Here is a 20,056-nt window from a genome sequence, read left to right as displayed (position 1 = left end):
AGCGAGTAACACGGGTTCCGGAACAGTGTGTGTGTGTGTGTGTCCACACACATCTCCTCTTTGGGTCTGCGTGAATACCATCATGCTAGGCTGAGGGCAGCCCCCATCCAGCCTCTGTGCGGCTTCTAGAAGTAAAAGCTCCAGGGGGGTTGGGAATCTGCAGCGTCTGGAGACCACGCAGGGGCTCGGCCTCACACAGCCTGGGTCCCCCCTCCATCAGAAGGCACATGGACGCTACCCGCCTGGAGGACAGTGTGGCATCTCAAAGGAAACGCTTGGGAAGTGCCTAGCGCCAGCCGCTGTTAATTATTTTTCTTAGAAATGTGCTTTTGAACAGTATTTGCAACACACATGCCTCACGGCCTGTGTGTTTGTGGATTGGTCCAGAAAGGGTGGGGGGGACTGCCGTTCTCGGGCTGGGCTGGACGTGGTGTGGCAGGCAGAAACCCGCTAACCGTAGAGGCACCTCGGGGGCCCCCTGCTTTGCAGCCTGTCGGCACTTCCTGGTCTCCCCTCCCCACGGACCATGCAGAGAATATACTCAGGGAAGTCCGTGGGGTTTGAAGCCAGAAGCCTGCGCTGGCACATTCTATCCAGGAGATGACTAGTGAGTCACCTGATGGCAGAGAGCCTCTTTTAGCCGCGCGCGTAAGTTTGGGAGATAGTAGGCATCTACTTGGCAGAGTAGCCAAGTAAGCCAAAGGGTACGGCCCCGAGAGGCTCCTCGTTCGGTGTTTTCTGGAGGCTTTGCCCCCCCGCCCCCACCGATTCCCAGAACCGGATCGGGTAAGAAGAGGCACCCATCTGAAGCGCCATCCAGGGACGTACCGGGGTCTCTACGCAAAACCAAAGGTGGCAGTGTGCCTTGAGGACCACAAAGACACGACGGGCTGAGGTGCGGTTTATTTACCTGGACTGCCCCCAGAGCAGGACCTGCTAACGGGGTCTCCGAAGCTTTGCTGTCCGCTGGGGATCCTGCTGAGCCCTGGGGGTCTTCGCTTCGAGTCTGGTCTGGAGAAAGCCCATCACTGCTGCTGTCCTCCTCGAAGGCAAAGGCATCTGCAGATTTGCAGAGACTCACCTGGTTACCTGATGGGGTGAAATCCAAGAAGGGGGTCAGAGGCTGAGACGCTGACCACAGGGCTTTCGGGAAACACTTCAACTTGTCGTCCCTGTCAGGGGCACGAATCTGTCTCCTTTGCTCTGTTTCTAGTTCAAGGTAAGCGTGAAGACAGGTTTTCAATGATGTGGTTTCTCATGTGTTTACTCCAAATGGGGACCTGCATTTATAAATGTGACGCGTCTGGAGGGAAGGAGGTGTGACGTATGCACATTTAAAACAATGTTTTTATTTATTTATTTTTGTGAGAGAGCACACACAGGGGAGGGACAGGGAGAGAGAGAGAGCGCGCGCGAGAGAGCAGGGTGCACGCTCAGTGAGGAGCCCGACGCGGGGCTCGATCCCATGGCCCTGGCATCACGACCTGAGCCGAAATCAAGAGTTGGACGCTCGAAAGCTGGGCCACCCAGGCGCCCCGCGTGCAGTTTTCTACCTGAAACCCATAGCTTTTTGAAACGAAATCAGGGAAGATGATGGAAAGAAAGAGACCACTGGATACAGAATGAGGCCAAAGGAGAACGCAGTGTGGGAGAATGCCCCTGGCCCTCAGGTTTTAGAACAGGATATGCTGGGGCCGCTCCCAAGTTTAAATTCCTGAACGTCAGCATTAGCTAAGGTCACCGGTGGCACAAGGCCTCTTTCAATGAACGCGCTGCCGTTTATAAAAGCCACAAACGTGTCTTAGAAACTGCAGCGGGGTCTTTCTTTCTTTTTCTTTCTTTCTTTCTTTCTTTCTTTCTTTCTTTCTTTCTTTCTTTCTTTCTTTCTTTCTTTCTTTCTTTCTTCTTTCTTCCTTCCTTCCTTCCTTCCTTCCTTCCTTCCATCCTTCCTTCTTTCTTTCCTTTCTTTCTTTCCTTTCCTTCCTTCCATCCTTCCTTCCTTCCTTCTTTCTTTGTCTCTCTCTCTGTCTCTCTCTCTTTCTTTCTTTGGATTTTCTTTGTCTACCTCCTAGGTCCGTATCTATTGTGGACCGGTCACTTCCTTGGTCGTCTGCGTGGTCTTTGGAGGGGCTCAGGCTCATAAGCATGGGGAGAGGGGCTACCAAGCCAGGTGGGATATGATGACATCTTTATACATTCCCCCCCCCCCTTTTTTTTCTTAAATTGCCGAATTGCATCCGGTTCATCATCCAGCTGCACGGCACAGAACGTGCTCAGGCCACATAGTGCTTTGGAGCCGATCCCAGGCGCGGCACTTCTGAAGGAATCATTTCGGTATTATCAGGAAGTTTCCCAGCCCGGTATTCTGCAATCACACGGACGAGAACTTTTGACTCCTGCTTTGTGCAGATAAGAGAGGAGAGCTTTCACGGCGGAGATTGCAAAGGCAGCAAGGAGCTGCACGAAATGGAACACGTGTGGTTTGGGACTTGTCATCACCCCCCCACCGCCGGCACCTGTCACAGACCCTCACTCAGACATCCAAGTGGCAAATCAGGAAAGAGCGGGACAAGGACAGGGTGGCTGGAAATTCCAGTTGCTGACCCCACCCCATCTCCCCCCACCGGCCACTCCAAAAACCTGGAAGGACTTGGGGACCATCCCCAGCTGCAAGGCTTGTTGACAAAATCATGATTGCCTTCCTATGATTGTAAATGTAATGGATACTTATGAGCCACATTCACACGTACACATTCATTCTGCTTCCTGCTCGTGATCGCCTGCCTCTTCTAGATTTAGTTCTGTACGTATAACAAAGCACACACACACATGCAAAGCACTTCACATTGGTAGGACCGGTCACATAGGTCTTCTGAAACTTGCTTATTCACGCTACGTTACTTAGAGTCCTTTCTGTGGGAGCACACAGAGATCATCCTCAATTAAAAAAAAAAAATATATATATATATGTATTTTTGGTAACAGCTACCCAGTATGTCATTGCATTACTGGAATCTTTAATTTTTCAACTTCTATTTTCAGAGGTGTCCTTTTTTTTTAAGCAATAAAAAATTCTTTGAAATAAAAAAGTACAGAGAGTAATAGAAAACATCTGTCTACATATCACCTGCAAGAAAGAAATGCTAGCTTTTTTGGGTCTTAGTGTCAGCGACCCATTTGTTTTCTAAGAGAGGGGTTTTCCTGGGTATATGACAAATGCCAACTTTTCTCTTTGAGGTCGGGGGTCACTCTCTCCCCACCCCCCTTCAGGACTCTGGTCTATTTTAAGAGTCCAGAGTTAGCTCACCACCTTCGTTTCCTTTCTTCTCTCACAGCAAACCCTGGGCTCTGCAAACAAACATTTGTCATTGAAACTTCAAGTCCTGGGGGCTCCTGGGTGGCTCAGTCGGTTAAGCATCCAACTTCGGCTCAGGTCATGATCTCACAGTTTGTGAGTTCAAACCCCGCGTTGGGCTCTGTGCTGACAGCTTAGAGCCTGGAGCCTGCTTTGGATTCCGTGTCTCCCTCTCTCTCTGCCCCTCCCTTCCCCCTCAAAAATAAATAAAAGGTTAAAAAATTAAAACATTTTTTCAAGTCCTACTTCTATTGGTAGAAATTAAAGGCTTTGTCCCTGTTAAAAGGCTTACGTATGTCATTGAGGGCGAGATAGACATGGGAGGGTGGTGGGGGGTGTTGAGCCTACTCCACCCCAGAAATCACAGCATTTCACTGGCTCTGCTTGGCACATGCCTTGAGCCGACTCCATTTCCAACCTCAGAGAGCCCTGCCTGTGAGCGTGTTTAGCCCCTTGGGGGACCCAGGCTTTTCTGCCCAACAGGATCCTCCACTCGAAAGTTTTATTATATTCCCTCCATATTTTCCTCAGTCTAAATGGGCACAGAGCTTCTCCATGCGGTCTGATCCTTCACGAGACAAAGTCTCGCTCCCCCACCCCCGGGGGCCCCCCACCATCTCACCTGCACCCACACCGAGCACCCCCCCCCCCAAATATGCATGCGCCAGAGGAAGGTCATCAAACCACAATGCTGTCCGAGTATCCTGACATTGAGTGGAGATGTTACAAGAGGCGGGCAGGGAGAAGGAGAAGGAGAGAGAGAGGATGGTTTCTTATGTCCAACATGCCACTTTGTTTCAAGCCGGGTGACAGCAAACGATAAAAACAGCAGTTTGTATCAGGCATCCGCTGACTAGTGGCCGCAGTAACAAAAAGCATCAACTTTCGCGAGGCCTTCCAACCGCTAAGTCAGAGGAAGGGTGCGTTTTCTCATCACTGCTCTGTGGAGGAGGGCACACAGTGTTCAGTGCGCACAGGGACTGAGCTAGGACTGCAGTGTGGACTCTCAGAGCCACCAGCAGAGGGGTGGCAAAAGCCATCACCCTCCCTGGAAGCCATCGGGTGGTAAGTCTTTAGGAAACACCCAGTGGGGAATGGCCAATGTCTCTCCTTTATCAGCACATGTGACCTAAGGATATCTCCATGTTCCACAGCATCTTGTACTTGAGTTCTTGAGGTCTGAGGGACTCCTAGTGACACCGTGACGGTGAGGACAGAGAAGGCGGGACATTCTGGGGAGGGCATTTATGACGATTTCCTGGGTGGGAGGACTGTGGTAGCCCTGTTCTTGCCACCCATCCCTCAGCCTGCCCTTTCCACTTGGACATCTGGCATTTGGTGACCTTGGAGCGAGGCACTAGAATAATGTGGAAAAGTCTCAAAGTCGGGTGTCCTGGAGTAAAGGAGTCGGGAATGCTGCACGGAGCGTTCCCCGATTATTTTGTCCCCATCCGGTCTTCACACTTTAGGAGAAGCAGAGAAGCAGAAGCAAAATCGGATAGCACGCCGTGAAGACTGTGGGACACAACGGGAGACATCTGTCAAGGACCAGACCACCCGGTGAGTGCTGTCCAGGACAGACGGAGGAGACCGCAATGTGGAGACGTCCAGGGAGACGCCTGGAGGAGGTGGGGTTGGGCTGAGCCTGAGATGACCTCAGCTGAGGACAGGACGACAGATGGGGAGGTGGTGGGGGGAAAGGGCGCACTTGACCGCGACGGGGGGAGCAAAGGGGAAGTTGTGCAAAGAGCAGCGTGGTGGTGGGAAGGGTGAGGAAGAAATCCCCCAGCCAGGGGACAGGAGTATTTGGGGGGCCGATCCCTGGAGAGACACGGCTTCTAGAAGTCTACTTGATCAAGTGACAGCCATCATTTAAAGAAGTTTTTCTGCTTGGGGAGCCTGGGTGGCTCAGTCGGTTGAGTGTCTGACTCTTCATTTTGACTCAGGTCATGATCTCACAGTTCCTGAGTTTGAGTCCCCCGTGGGGCTCTGCACCGACAGGGCAGAGCCTGCTTGGGATTCTCTCTCTCCCTTTCTCTCTCTCTCTCAAAATAAATAAATAAAGGGGTGCCTTTATAAAGGGTTGGCTCAGTCGGTTAAGCGTCCGATTTCAGCTCAGGTCACGATCTCACAGTTCGTGAGTTGCTTGGGATTCTCTCTCTCCTTTTCTCTCTGCCTCTCCCCTGCTTTCTCTCGCTCTTAAAATAAATAAATAAATAAAGGGGTACCTTCATAAAGGGGTGGCTCAGTCGGTTAAGCTTCCGATTTCAGCTCAGGTCATGATTTCATGATCCGTGAGTTCGAGCCCTGCATCGGGCTCTGTGCTGATGGCTCAGAGCCTGGAGCTTGCTTCGGATTCTGTGTCCCGCTCTCTCTCTGCCCCACCCCTCCCGCCCCAACTTATGCTCTGTCTCTCAAAATGAATAAATGTTAAAAATATTTAAAAAATAAATAAAAATTAAAAAAAAAAAAACCCCACAAGGTTTTCTGCTTACATCCACAAAGACGGCGTGCATCCATGCAACTACATACAGGGCAGTTACTTAGATCTGAAGGAGTCAATAAGGTGATAGCTAAGGCCCTAAACTGGACTCTGGATCTGTCTGATTTCCAAAAAGCACCATGGGCCAGATCAGAATATGCCAGTAAGGAGGACCGCTTCCTTACGGCACAGGCCCAAAGACCCTGCCTAGTCCCCCCCCCACCCTCCCCCATCACCACTGTCTTAGGGCTGCCGGTGGCTTGAAGAGGAGTGTCCACATATGTGCACGCTCCACTCGGCCTCTGCTCACGGGAGAAACTGAACAGCAGAGACGCTCTGCTAGCAAAAGGCAGCGACGTCCTTTTGAGATGACGTATGTGGGGTTTGCTCAGCAGGGTCAGTAAGAACTTCAGTTCTGGACTCGAACCGTCGAGGGTGGTTTCTCAGCCCTATCGCGTTTCTGCTGGCAAGCGATTTCACCTCTGGGAGCCTCAGTTTCCCCACCTCTAAAACGGAAACGACAGAGTTAACCTCTCCAGGATTTGAGGATTAAGACAACAGAACAGCATGTGAATGGTTGAGCCCAGTCCCTGATGGGCAAGTGTTGAATAATTCCTAGCCTGGCGGTGATTGTGGCTGCTTTTGTTGGGGCCGTTATCAAAAATTTAAAAAGACCCACCCAGCAGGCACCTTGTCCTGTGGTCAGCTTTGCAAAGACCTTCAGAGCTGGGAGTCACTGCAAAGGCTGCTGTCACTCCTTCCCTCCTGGTTCAAGCCAGGCTCACATGGACGGGGACAAAGGTCACCTTATCTGGCTGTCTGTGGAATAACCATGTCTGTCGCTTTGTGCCGTGACCCTGGGCCTCTGCTCCAATCTCCCAGGGCACGAGGCACCCTGGGAGTTGCTGGAGTGTGGTGTGCTGGCTATTGTCCCCGGAGACACACGTCAGGGGGTGCGGTGACAAGGACCCACTTTGGGAAGCCCTGACATCATCCTCCGGCTATGCCCCGAGGGGCCGGCTCTGGGCACTGGCCCCCGGGGGATGTTGGACTCTGAGCTTCCCCCCTCCCCCGTCCCCCGGGAAGCAACTGGATGAATGAGTCAGTTGTACTTTCTCTGCATAAACATTTAAGATTCCAAGATTAAGGGAGATAGCTGGAGTCCTGGGTACCTTTTGGCTGGGAGACCATGAAGCGGCTTGTGGAAAAGGACCTGTTTGCTTATCTTCTCCCAAGCCTGTTCAGTGCATGGCCCGAGAGCTATTTTTAATTCGTGGACAGACCATCTCTTAATGCCCTCTTGGAAGACACGGAAGGAAAATCCATTTTCTAAGGGACAAGGTGATCCCTGTGTTAATAGGTAGGGTTTAAATGTGGCCCTTGCCTAGGGGCGCTTTTAAGCATCCGACTCTTGATTTGGGCTCAGCGGTCCTGAGTTCGAGCCCCACATTGGGCTCTGCACGGACAATGCAAGCCTGCTTGGGCTCCACTTTCTTTCCCTCTCTGCCCCTCCTCCTCCTCCTCCTCCTCCTCCTTCTTCTTCTTCTTCTCTCTCCCCAAAATAACAAACTTTTCTTTTAATGTTTATTTTTGAGAGAGAGAACATGAGCAGTGTGAGGGGCAGAGAGAGAGAGGGAGACACAGAATCCAAAGTAGGCTCCAGGCTCCAAGCTGTCAGCACAGAGCCCGACGTGGGGCTTGACCCCACAAACCATGAGATCATGACCTGAGCTGAAGGGACACTCAACTGACTGAGTCGCCCAGGCGCCCCTATAATAAATAAACTTTAAACATGGCTCTTGCCTAAAGGTTTTTCAATACACGGTCTGTAGAGGAGGGACTATATCGTCCAAGAAAGACAGAACCCACTGCTCTTAAAGGGGGTCAGGTGCCATTATTACAGAAATGGGTGTCCGTGGAGGTTTGGAGGAATGAGGATTCCTTTTCCTCCGATTCCTGGCATCTTCGAAATTTGCCTGAAGCCTCTAAGACATACTCTGATTCTGGGACCACATGAGTGGAGGAAAACAGTCAACCAGAAGGACTTCTGTGCTGGCACTTGAGGTTGATTCTCTAGGGTCAAAGAAGATTGTCAGGTGTGTAAAGAGATTTGAGCCCTGTCTCTTGCTTCCCCTCTGCAGGACCCCACCCTTTCAGAGCTCTCTCGTGGGGGTACATCAGCTCTCCACAGCTGCAGACCTCAGAGCGATGCCCGTGACCGCTTTGATGGGCAGCCAAGGCCAGCAGCACAGAGAAGTATTTTCCACATATGCCTCATTGTGCCTCCGTCCCCCCAGGATCACGTGCACTGCGGAAATGATTTCTCGTTACGGAATGATAAATTTTGTCCAGGAGAAAGCGATGCCAAAGAAACCCTTTTTCTTTTTATGACGAGGCAAATGGTCTACCATCTGGCTCAGGGCCATGGTTATTGTCTATGCGCCTTAAAATAAATGATCAGAGTGTTCAGGAAGGGCTTCCAGAGTCTCTGAAGAATGATTGGATTCTCAGGAAATAGGGATTGTTTCTGCTTTGTTATAAAGTCTGCACCTTGGGGGTGTGAGTGAGCAAAGACTAGTGTAGGATCTTTTTTTTTTTAAATTAATGTTTATTTGTTTTTAAGAGAGAAAGAGAGGCAGGGGAAGAGAGAGGGGAAGAGAGAGGATCCCAAGCAGGCTCCACACTGTCAGTGCAGAGCCCAACGTAAGGCTCGAACCCACGAACCGTGAGATCATGACCTGAGCTGAAGTCAGACACTTAACAGACTAAGCCACTCAGGAGCCCCAACCCACATAGATCTTTTAGAAATGTAACAGCTGGAAATGGAGGTCTTCTGGACCAGCTCTAATTTATCTTTGACAACCAGACTGTATATTCTCTGAGATACAGGTTTGAGTCTTTAAAAAAAGTAGCTAAGTACGTGACTTGGGCATTCAGGGGGCTGCCTGGGCCAGACCAAGGGAAAGGTGAGGACGCTTTAGGAGAAGGGGCTCATCTACTGGAGCTGAAAACCAGAGTCCTTCCACTGTTTGAAAAAAACCAGGAAAGCCAGCAGGGGTTCAGTTTCACTCAAGCAGAAGCCAGGCCTCTGGATAATAGGCAGCTTCCATGGGAGCTAAGGAATGTTCCTCCTGTCAAGGGAAGGAAAGGCTTACATGGCCAGAGAGAGAATTAACAAGCCACAAGCAGGCTCCTAGGGGTCTCAAACTGAGGGATTTTTTTTTAAAGTTTATTTATTTTGAGAGAGATAAAGAGAACAAGCAGGGGAGGGGCAGAGAGAGAAAGAGAAAGAATCTCAAGCAGGCTCCATGCTGTCAGCACAGAGCCCGACGTGGGGCTCGAATCCATGAACCGTGAGATTGTGACCTGAGCCGAAACCAAGAGTCAGGCACGTAAATCACTGAGCCACCCAAGTGCCTCTCAAACTGAGGGATCTTTAATTAATAATGACCCACTCATCAGTTCAAGGAGGCCGTGCTAAACTCTAGGATGTAATTTCTGTTCTCATAAATTCTCACTCCCATGTAACACCATATCTACTTTTTTGTTTCAGTATTCTGTCCTGAGAGGCTGTGGCTGTTAATAATTGTGAATGGTGATTATAATAAGAAATCTATATTGGTTTCCATCCCCCTTTCTGGCACAGAGCTCGGAAAACCCTTGGAACTTTCTAAGTGATGAGAGTCACAAAAGTGGTGTTTGTTATGTTAATAAGGTGGCTTTTGGACCTCACCAAAGGATGGGGGCTGGTGGCCTGGGGAACTAACCAAGTGACGGGTGGAACTTTCAGTGTCAGCCCCTGGCCCCCAGGAAGGGGAGAGGGGCTGGAGATTGAGTTCAATCACCAATGACCAATGATCTAATCACATCGTGACCGTATAATGAAGCCTCCATTGAAAACCCAAAGGGAAGGGGTTTGGAGAGTTTCCAGGTTGATGACCTTGTGGAGATTTGGGGAGAGTGAGGTACCTGGGGAGCATGGCTACCATGGCTCGTCCTCCACATCTCCCCCATCTGACTGTTCCTGAGCTATAACCCTTTTATAATAAACTGCTAATCTAGTAAGTGAATGGGTTTCCTGAGTTCTGTGTTGAATTGTCAGATGCCCAGCTGGAGTCCTGAGCATTGCTTGTTAGGACTGGGAATCCTTTCCCCAACACAGGTTGGAAGTGGGTATTCAGACCCAGATTAGTGGCTTTCTAGGAAGAGGAAACAGGGAATTGGGTACATATTCCCCAGATGTGGCCACAAGGAGGCCCAAGCCTCCTCCTGTAGAAGTCAAATCAGAAAGCCAGAGCAATCTTGAAAAAGAAGAACAAAACTGAAGGTATCACAATCCCAGATTTCAAGTTATATTACAAAACTGTAGTGATCAAAACAGTATGGTCCTGGTACAAAAATAGACATACATATAGATCAATGGAACAGAATAGAAAGCCCAGAAATAAACCCACACTTACATGGTTCATTAATCTTCAACAAAGCAGGAAAGAATATCCAAAGGGAAGAAGAAAGTCTCTTCAACAAATGGTTCTGAGAAAACTGAAGAGCTACATGCAAAAGAACGAAACCGGACCACTTCCTTACACCACACACAAAAGCAAACTCAAAATGGATTAAGGACCAAAATGTGAGACCTGAAACCATAAAAGTCCTAGAAGAGAGCACAGGTAGTAATTTCTCTGACATTAGCCATAGCAACATTTTTCTAGATATGTCTCCTGAGGGAAGGGAAATAAAAGCAAAAATAAACAAATGGGACTACATCAAACTAAAAATCTTCTTCACAGTGAAAGAAACACTCAACAAAACCAAAAGACAACCTACTGAATGGGAGAAGATATTTGCAAATGACATATCTGACAAAGGATTAGTATCCAAAACATATAAAGAACTTATATACAACTCCATGCCAAACCAATGATCCAATTAAAAAATGGCAGAAGACATGAACAGACATTTCCCCAAAAAAGAGATCCAGATGGCCAAAGATACAAGAAAAGATGTTCACCATCACTACTCATCAGGAAAATGCAAATCAAAACTACAATGAGATATCACCTCACAACTGTCAGAATGGCTAAAATCAACAACACAAGAAACAACGAAACAGTTTTGGCGAGGATGGGGGGGAGGGAAAAGGAACCTTCATGCACTGTTGGTGGGAATGCAAACTGGTGCAGCCCACTGTGCAAAATAGTATGGAGCTTCCTCAAAAACTTAAAAATAGAACTACGTTATGATCTCGTAATCACACTACTAGGTATTTACCCAGAGAATATGAAAACACCAATTCAGAAAGATATATGCCCCCCTACGTTTACTGCAGCATTACTTACAACAGGCAAATTATGGAAGCAGCCCAACTGTCTACTGATAGATGAATGGATAAAGAAGAGGAGGCATATATGTACAATGGAATATTACTCAGCCATAAAAATGAATGAAATCTTGCCATTTGTAACAACACAGATGGATCTGGAGGGTATAATACTAAGTGAAATAAGTCAGAGAAAGACAAATACTGTATGATTTCACTCACATGTGGAATTAAGAAACAAAGCTAATGAACAAAGGGGGAAAAAAGAGACAAGCCAAAAAACAGACTCTTAACTATAGAACAAACTGATGGTTCCCAGAGGGGAGGTGGCTGGGGGGGGGGGTGGTGGTGGATAAAACAGGTGATGGGGATTAAGAGCACACTTGTCATGATGATCACTGAATAATGGATGGGAAGTGTTGAATCACTACATTGTACACCTGAAACTAACACTGTATGTTAAATATACTGGAAGTAAAATGAAAAATAGGGGAGCCTGGGCGGCTCAGTCAGTTAAGCATCTGACTTTGGCTTAGGTCACGATCTCGCGGTTTGTGAGTTCAAGCCTCGCATTGGGCTCTCTGTGGACAGTGCGGAGCCTGCTTCAGATCCTCTGTCTTTGTCTCTGTCTCTCCCCTGCTTGTATTCTCTCTCTCTCAAAAATTCATTTCAAAAAATTATTTAAAAAATAAAAAATAAAAATTTTTTTAATAAAAAAAAAGTCCCTTTCCTGTGTTGAGAGAAGTTCTAGATTGGTCTTCACTAAAACCTGGAGGAAGACAATGACAAAGCATTCCTCTCAGAGCTTGGCACATAGAAAGCCAGCTGCAGGGAGAGCTGGAAAACGTAAGCACATCTGGAAGAGCACGTGGAGAGAGGGCGCGACACACAGATGTCAGGAGAAGAGCCCACAGTGAACCTCTACCTGGAGTCACCAGTTCGTCGTGGGGAGATGATTTGATCGCAAGAAGTGACAGGCAGAAGAGGGGGCTGGGTCATCATCACCACCGGATGGGCTACTCAAAGTGCCATCACCCCCCATAGAAACTCTCATGCACATCGAAAGATTACTGCTAAGAGGCTGATGCCTGGGTCAATTCCCCATTGCTGGTGCTGGATTTTCCTCAATTTGGACAACCTCCTTCTGTAGCCATTCCTTGCCTTCATCTTCACGGACTCCCCCCCCTCTGCCTGGGAGCCTCCTAGCCCTCTTTTCCTTTTATACATCCTTTCTTTCTCCCAACTACTCTCTAGTGGGCACTTTTGATTCCTTGAACCCTGTCCTACTTTTACATCAGTTACACCCTTGTATTATAATACGTAATCATTCATTATGTTTATTGTCTGTGTCTGCCCACTAGAATATAAGCTCTGTTGAAGCACAAATGTTCTGTTCACTGATATGTCCCGAGCCCTTAGAATAGTGTCTGATACCGAAGATTCTCCGTAAGTATTAAGTGAATAAACAAATGAAAGGGCAATCTTATCTAGACAATTAGTTTAAATTTACATCTACACTCAAGTCTCCCAAATCTGTAGTTCTAGACCAATATTCTCCTGAATTCTAGTTCGATGGAACCCATTGCTTACTTAGTCGCTTGCCTCTCCATTTTCTGTGGGCCCCTCAAATCCAACAGTTGAAACGAGAATTCACATCTTTCCCTAAATCTGCTCTTCTACTCACGGTCCCCATCTTGACAAATGGCGGCCATTTACCCAGTTGCCCAGGAGAGAAACAAACCTTGGTGTTATCTCTGCTTTCCCTTTGTCTCGATTGCTGTATTCCACTGACCATCTAATCATGCAAAATCAATTGTCTTTCAGAGTCTCTCTTTTCCACACCCCCAATCATGACTCTTATTCATGCCTTCATCAACTTTCCTCAGACAAGCCAAACAGTCACCTAATAGAAGACAGCACTCTGGCTCCATTTCACGTCTCTCATGTCCACTTTATACTGCAGCCAGAGGGATCTTTCTAGAGGCAGGATCTCCACCTTGTTCCCACACAGACATAGCTCTGGCTTCCACCATGAATGCTTCCAATGGCTCGCCACTACTTTATTATTATTGGCATCATCATTATTTTAAATTATGTTCTCCCTTGCTGGGGAACTAGAAAAGTGTTTATGTTGGTGTCCTTAAATGACAAGAGAAGTTTGAGTCTCTCTCCTGCTCTCAAGACACAATATAAAGGGCCCTTATGACGTCACCACCCTTATTACTGATCTCTGCCCCTCTCCCTTCAGGGCTCGCTAAGCAGTCATACCTCCAGGATGTCCTGGTTAGGTACAGGCATACACGTTCCCACTGTGACTTTTATCCAGCCCTTCAGAGGAACTTTCATGTGGAAAGTTGGCTCTCTTCTTCTCTTTTCTTGAAGCGCAAAGTCCTTGAGGTCCGAAATTAGACGAATTCCCTCATGTGCTATCAATGCCTTGCTAATTCTTTACATAATTTACAAACTGAGTCCAACTTGAGAAAAGACCCCGAGAGAGCTATTATTGTTGCTGGGGTTTCAGAGAGGAGCAAATGAGGTATTTAGAATTAAGTCGGTGTGTGGCTGTGTGGCTGAAGTCACAGAGTCCAGCTCTAAAAACCAGGGTGGTGGACCCCTCAGTTCCTGCTTCACACCCTTCTATTATTATTATTATTATTATTATTATTATTATTAGCCCTCATGTTGATTGCTTTCTATCCTCTTCCACTGACCGTGCTCCTGCTCATACCCTTTGACTCCTCACCTGAATAGGGGCACACTGTGTAACCTTCCCTCTGCCTCCACCTGTCTCCACTGCACTTGAAATTGATGAACATCCTGGATCCTCAACCCTCCTTGTGGAGATTCTCCTGCTCAGTGACCTTGACGAGACGCGAAACTAAATGAATCCAAGACCAGAAACCAACAACATTTGTGAACAAATTCATGAACTGCTTCACGAAGGGAGAAAACACACAAATGACCACATTGCATTGAAAAATGGCACCTAACCCCTGGTTGAGAGCAGCCTGGAATAACTGTAAGCCAAGACTTTACAGGACTTTAGGCTAATAACTTTGCAATTCAGAGGGACGATGGGAATTTTTTGCATAAGGTAAACTGCACACATTACCGTAAGGAGAAAATCTGAATACCCAAAAAACTATGTACAAAAACAGAATGAAAGCTGTTAAAGGCCTACTCCTAAGGAAAGTATTGAGCCCCCGTGACTTTAATAGGCAATGTTTTCAAAGAGCTGATCACTGTAGTCATAAACGCTTTCCAAACATGGGAAAATATGGAAAGATAATTATAACTTATTTTGTGAAGCACGTGTAAGTCTTGATATTTAAACCTGACAAGGGTAAAATAAAAACAAAGACGAATACTATTTGTGAACTCTGTAGCAGAAAAGACCAGCTAGTCATCAAAATTTATGTTCTCCCTTCCATAGAAGAGAGACATTGCTGGTAAATCACTGTTCCGCCAGAAAATACCTTCCCGAGCCATCGGCGCTATTTTCACAGGGAAATGGGAACAGACGTGATACGCTGGTGTCCAGGTGGAGGCTTGTAACACAGGCGGGTGGGCCTTTTCATTCGTGCCTTCCACTTGCTGGCTCGGTACAGAGGATGAGGAGGCTATGGCCTGTGAACCTGCTTTTGTAAATAAAGTTTTATTGGAACACAGCCATGCCCCCTTGCTGACTTCTCGCTTATGGCTCTTTTCACACTGCAGTCGCCGAGAGCTGAGCGGTTGTGACAGTTTAAATAGCTTAGCTCATTTACTGTCGGCCCTTGAAGAAAAAGTTTGCAGCCCTGCTCTAGGGGTGGGTGAAGCCGCCAGAGGGAAGGAGCCTGTGTGCTTGAAAGGTCTGCCGTTAAGGGAAAGCCTCCCTCGACCGTTTATGAACAAGACATAAAACTTCTAGTGTTAGGCTGCTGAAATTTTGTGGTTTAGCAGCTACTGTTATCCTAACGAAGAGATGCGAATCTCAAATAAAATACCAGAAAGTTCTAGAAAAAAATCGTATGTGGGATTTTTTTCCCCCAGAAATGCAAGATAATTAGAAAAGACAGCAATGCCACATTCCCCACGTAATCATCTTTTTGTGCACGTTGAAAACATTAAACATTTTTTTAATATTTATTTATTTTTGAGAGAGAGAGGGAGAGAGAAAAAGAGAGAGGGAGGGGCAGAGAGAGAGAGGGAGACACAGAATCCGAAGCAGGCACCAGGCTCTGAGCCGTCAGCATAGAGCCCGACACGGGGCTTGAACTCACAAACTGCGAGATCATGACCTGAGCCGAAGTCGGATGCTTAACCCACTGAGCCACCCAGGCACCCTGAAAGCATTTTAAGAATTAAGCATCCATTTTATACAGAAATACTTCCTTGGAATACCTATCTATACCAAAGGCTAATGGCATATAAAGAGATACATGAGTGAAGAAATCCCTATTTATGATAGAAACAGAAAAATATTATCATCAACATAACAAAAACATAATGTATAATATAAAACCGTATAATACTGCTTGAAGCACTGGCAATGTACCAATAATAATTTTATACTATGTCATATATTAATAGTTGTTAAATTGTATAGTGAAATACTGTCTATTGTATATGAAATAACATAAATTGTGTGCCTTATATAATTCACATATATAATTTTATATATGACATACATTTACATATAACATATTATATGTACAGTAAAATATATATTATTAGGTTTACATAATACAGTATATCATACTTTAAAATTTATATAAAACTCAATTTACAAATATATAATTTGTAAATAAAGCATGAAATTTGGATATGACATATGTTATGAATATACTGTATACAATGTTCTACATGATGCTAGTTATACAATACATTAATAAAAGCTTGATGTTACTTTTCAAGTATCAGCCAAGGATCAGTGCACCAAGGCAGGAAAAAAATGCAGCAGGAGACAAATTTTCATTAGTTTTAGGAGCAACTATTGGAAATATGGAGAAACCCTTCAAAGTTATGAACGTGCAAAATTAACAGATTTCCTCTAGGATGCCAATAATTGATGTGACTTCACTTAAAAAAAAAAAAAAACCTTACCAAGGGAAATGATAGAGGAGTTGAAGAAATGGGAAGAGAAACTGTATTTCTGTCTCAGAAGAATTGATATATTTAAAAAAAATTTTTTTTAACGTTTTATTTATTTTTGAGACAGAGAGAGACAGAGCATGAACGGGGGAGGGGCAGAGAGAGAGGGAGACACAGAATCGGAAACAGGCTCCAGGCTCTGAGCCATCAGCCCAGAGCCCGACGTGGGACTGGAACTCACGGACCGTGAGATCGTGACCTGAGCTGAAGTCGGACGCTTAACCGACTGAGCCACCCAGGTGCCCCAGAATTGATATATTTTAAACGTAAAAATGCACCATCATGGGTGGCTGGTGGCTCAGTCAGTTGAGTGTCTGACTCTTGAGTTTGGCTCTGGTCACCATCTCATGGTTGTGAGATCAAGCCCCATCGTGGAGCCTGCTTAAGATTCTCTCTCCCCTCCCCCCGCTCTCCTCTCTTGTGCTTTCTCTCTCTCTCCCTCAAAAAAAAAAAAAAAAAAAAAAAAAAAGGAACCATCAACTAATGTATAAATTTGCTATAGAGGTGCCTGGGTGGCTCAACTGGTTAAGCGTCTGACCCTGGCTCAGGTCATGATCTCATGGTTTGTGGATTTGAGCCCCGCATCAGGCTCTGTGCTGACAGCTCACAGCCTGGAACCTGCTTCAGATTCTGTGTCTCCCACTCTCTCTGCCCCTACCCCACTCGCTCTTTCCCTCTCAAAAAAATAAACATTAAAAAAAATTTAAAAACATAAATTCACTGCAACCCCAAACAAAAATCTAACAAGACTGAAACTGGCATAGGCTAAACTGATTTTAAATTTCACCCAGCATATACTTGTGAGAATAAGCCAAGAAACATTAGAAATATCAGACCAGTGCAAAGAAACTTGTGAGATAGATACTAAAATACATTGTAAAATACATCAGTAAAACTGTGGAAAAACAGAACTAGCAGTGTCTTTTGAACTACACACTTAAATAATTTTGTGTGCCGTAAGGACTGAAATATAAAAATGAAATATATAAATGCTAGAAGACAACAGAGGTGAATCACTCTAGATTCCTGAGCTAAGAAATGTTTCCAATAATTGATAAATTCAGAAACCACAAAAATTACTAGATCTAACTATATAGAAAATAAAAACAGCTTCTAGGCAAAATATACAAAAGGCAAAGGACAAACTGGTAAAAGATAATTGTGAAAGACTGAGGGTTAGCATTATTAATTTTTTCTATATAAATAGCTTTAACAAAGCAGAAGGGGAGAAAATGCCCAGTAGAACAAAGAGCAATAGCCACGAATTGCCACTGCCACGAAATCACATGGAAAAATAGAATCTCACCATAAACCCAAAACTGCAAATTGAGATCTTTCCCCTTATCACATAAAATCGATGATAGATTTAAATGTATGGAATAGAAAATGTTAAGAAATGAGGAGATGCCCCATGGAGATCTTTTTCCTGTCCTAGATCTTATCAGAGTAGAGACAGACATAGCACCCAGTTGGGTGGTCTTGGCTAGTCCAAGTTCAAAGGCATGGGACATTCAGTGTGGAAGGAGAGAGTAAAGAGAGAACGTCACAATGGAACAGTAGGTGGGCGCTGATGGGTCACCATGTCATCTCTCCCAGAGCAGAGATTTTCATATTTACAGGTGCCAAACCCAAAAATCACATGGCTTTTGAATGGTTGGGTGACAGCAAGATTTTAGAATGGGGGATAATACATCCGATGACAGGTTTAACATTGAACTTAAGTGCTTGATAAAATATCTTCACAAACACCTTTTGACAGTGGGTTGAAACGTTTAAATGTGTGTTGCTTATTAAACATCAATAATCCTTAGAGCTCCTGGTGGTCATCACTGGAAGAAAAATCAAGTTCACCTATGGGAATGCTGAGTTCCCCTTTCTCTCCTCTACCACCGTTTTCCCAGTGCACTTGGGCTGTTTGCATCTACTTGGTCTCAACGATTTTATAGAGCTTATGAAAGAATTAATGTTTGTGTTCCCTCTGTAAGTATTTGTATTTCTTCATCCCTGGGGCCCCCATGAGGATTGTTACAAAGAATTTTCACACATGTCTATAATCTGAACTTCACTCCTGAGAGCCTCTGAGTTGGGCTAGGCTGGTGTCATTATCAGCATCTCAAGAGGCAAAGGGACCTGGGGAAGCCCCAGCACACAACAAACAGGGCTTAGAGTTCAGGTCTTTTGATTCCAGTCCAGTGTCCTTTCTGCTCTACCAGTCTTCTTCCCTCTAGAAGAGGAGGGCTATAGGGGGCTGTGACTCCTAAGTGATAGAACCTTGCAGGGGAGAGGTTGGGAGAGTTCCATCAATTCAGGTTCTCCACCTGCTTGACTAGGACAACACTGATTGCTGTCAACCTGACCTTTGTAGGGTGAGTGGGTGGCAATCTCGTCCTCACTCCTAGGACCTCTGGTTTTGGAGACCACTCTGGGACAGCAACCCTTGGCATGACTCTTGTCTAGTGAGAGGCCCCGCCCCCAGGGCCTCAGGCAGGTCAGAGCCTTGGCTGCCCTCAGATCTCAGAGCACACAAGAGAAGCATGCCATGGGTTCTAAGTACCTTTTATGGCCTCTTTCACAGCAGAGTCCACGGGCAGTATGTTCTTCTCCACCAACTCCAGTGGCCCTGGCCGGAGAGCAATCTTTTCGTTGAGATCATCTGCAAGTCGGGCTCTCTTCAGCTTCATCTGAGCAGTTGGGATGGACCTCTCTGTAGTGGAGGCTAAGGGGTTGAAGCACAAAGAATCTGCTCTAGAATGTGACATTGTTTCTGGTTTGGGGGTTTTGCTTTTGTAAGTGAAACTCTGAGCCACATTAGGCTCTAATAATTTTCCAGTGCAATCATCGTCACTTCACATGGATTAGCAGCAAAGACTAGATTCCTCCAAATAAAAGCAAATAGAGAGGCACAGAAGAGTTAGAGAAATGCATTTGGCGACAATTCTTTAAAAAAAAATGTGCGATTTGGTGATTCTGTGAACAGGCAATCCATGGGATCTACATTGCTTGCTGACCCTAAGCTGCAGCACTTGAATGCACATCCTGTCTATATATTGCCTGGCACAGGATAAGCCAGAAGCAAATATTACCTAGTAATGTAATTACTTGCAGTAGTAGGACTTCTTAAGGGGTTTAGATTTGGTGATGTTGTGATACTACCTGATTCAAATGTCAAAGTCAATTGTCAAAGGAAAAAAAAAGTCCCTTTGAAACAGTTACTTAATTAAACGGGGATCTTTAACACTGAATTTATCCAACAGGCAGTTTCTCATCATCTGAGGGTGACAAAGGTCACTAAGAAGACCTAAATCACCCCTATATTCCTCTTTTGGTTAGTCCCCAACTTATTTCTGTGTAAGAACTTGGAGGAGAATTTAGTCAACCAGTCATTGCTGTAAGGTAGAACTGTTAAGAGGCCATAAAAATTTATACCTTTCCTCTCAACTCTGCAGTTTTAAAAGGGCAGATATTTACAGACCAGTCTTCCAGCCCTATTGTTCTGTTATTATCAACCTACGAACCCAGGCCTAGTAGGTGGCTGGTGGCTGATCTAGAAATCTCCATCCAGGAGCAGTCTAGGGATGCTGTATGGTTGTAACAGGTCAGATCTTGTCTAGAAGCCACATCTTCAATGCACCTGATGCAAGGTAGAGACTACATCAGTACTCCAAACCAAAGAACAGGTGCACTCGAGCCTCAGTCCTCTCCAAAACATCCCCTAATCCTTCCTTAGGTCATGGCAAGGACTTCTCACTGGATACCCTGCCTCAGG

The 20,056-nt window shown here is 45.9% G+C and overlaps 1 protein-coding gene and 1 long non-coding RNA gene across 3 annotated transcripts in view; one reads left to right on the top strand and one right to left on the bottom strand.

Moving 5' to 3' along the window:
• MYOCD (myocardin) overlaps positions 1 to 20,056 on the bottom strand; it is a 107,727-nt gene that overhangs the window by 31,571 nt on the left and 56,100 nt on the right. Inside the window, exons 5-6 of one of the 2 annotated variants that reach the window (XM_042966418.1) lie at positions 18,845 to 19,006; positions 911 to 1,089 (exon numbers count right to left, since the gene is read on the bottom strand). In XM_042966418.1, the coding sequence (XP_042822352.1) occupies positions 911 to 1,089; positions 18,845 to 19,006 (341 nt within the window). Of the gene's footprint in view, positions 1 to 910; positions 1,090 to 13,060; positions 13,300 to 18,844; positions 19,007 to 20,056 lie in introns of those variants that run through there. The other variant, XM_042966419.1, reaches the window with a different exon arrangement.
• LOC122233546 lies at positions 13,434 to 19,010 on the top strand. The gene is made up of 3 exons (XR_006211142.1): positions 13,434 to 13,554; positions 13,909 to 14,176; positions 18,866 to 19,010. It is a non-coding gene; the product is annotated as an uncharacterized LOC122233546 (long non-coding RNA).

Source organism: Panthera tigris, chromosome E1 (assembly GCF_018350195.1).
Source record: "Panthera tigris isolate Pti1 chromosome E1, P.tigris_Pti1_mat1.1, whole genome shotgun sequence".
NCBI lineage: Eukaryota > Metazoa > Chordata > Mammalia > Carnivora > Felidae > Panthera > Panthera tigris.
The sequence above is the reverse complement of the archived record's forward strand: the minus strand, read 5'-3'. Positions and strand labels throughout refer to the sequence as shown.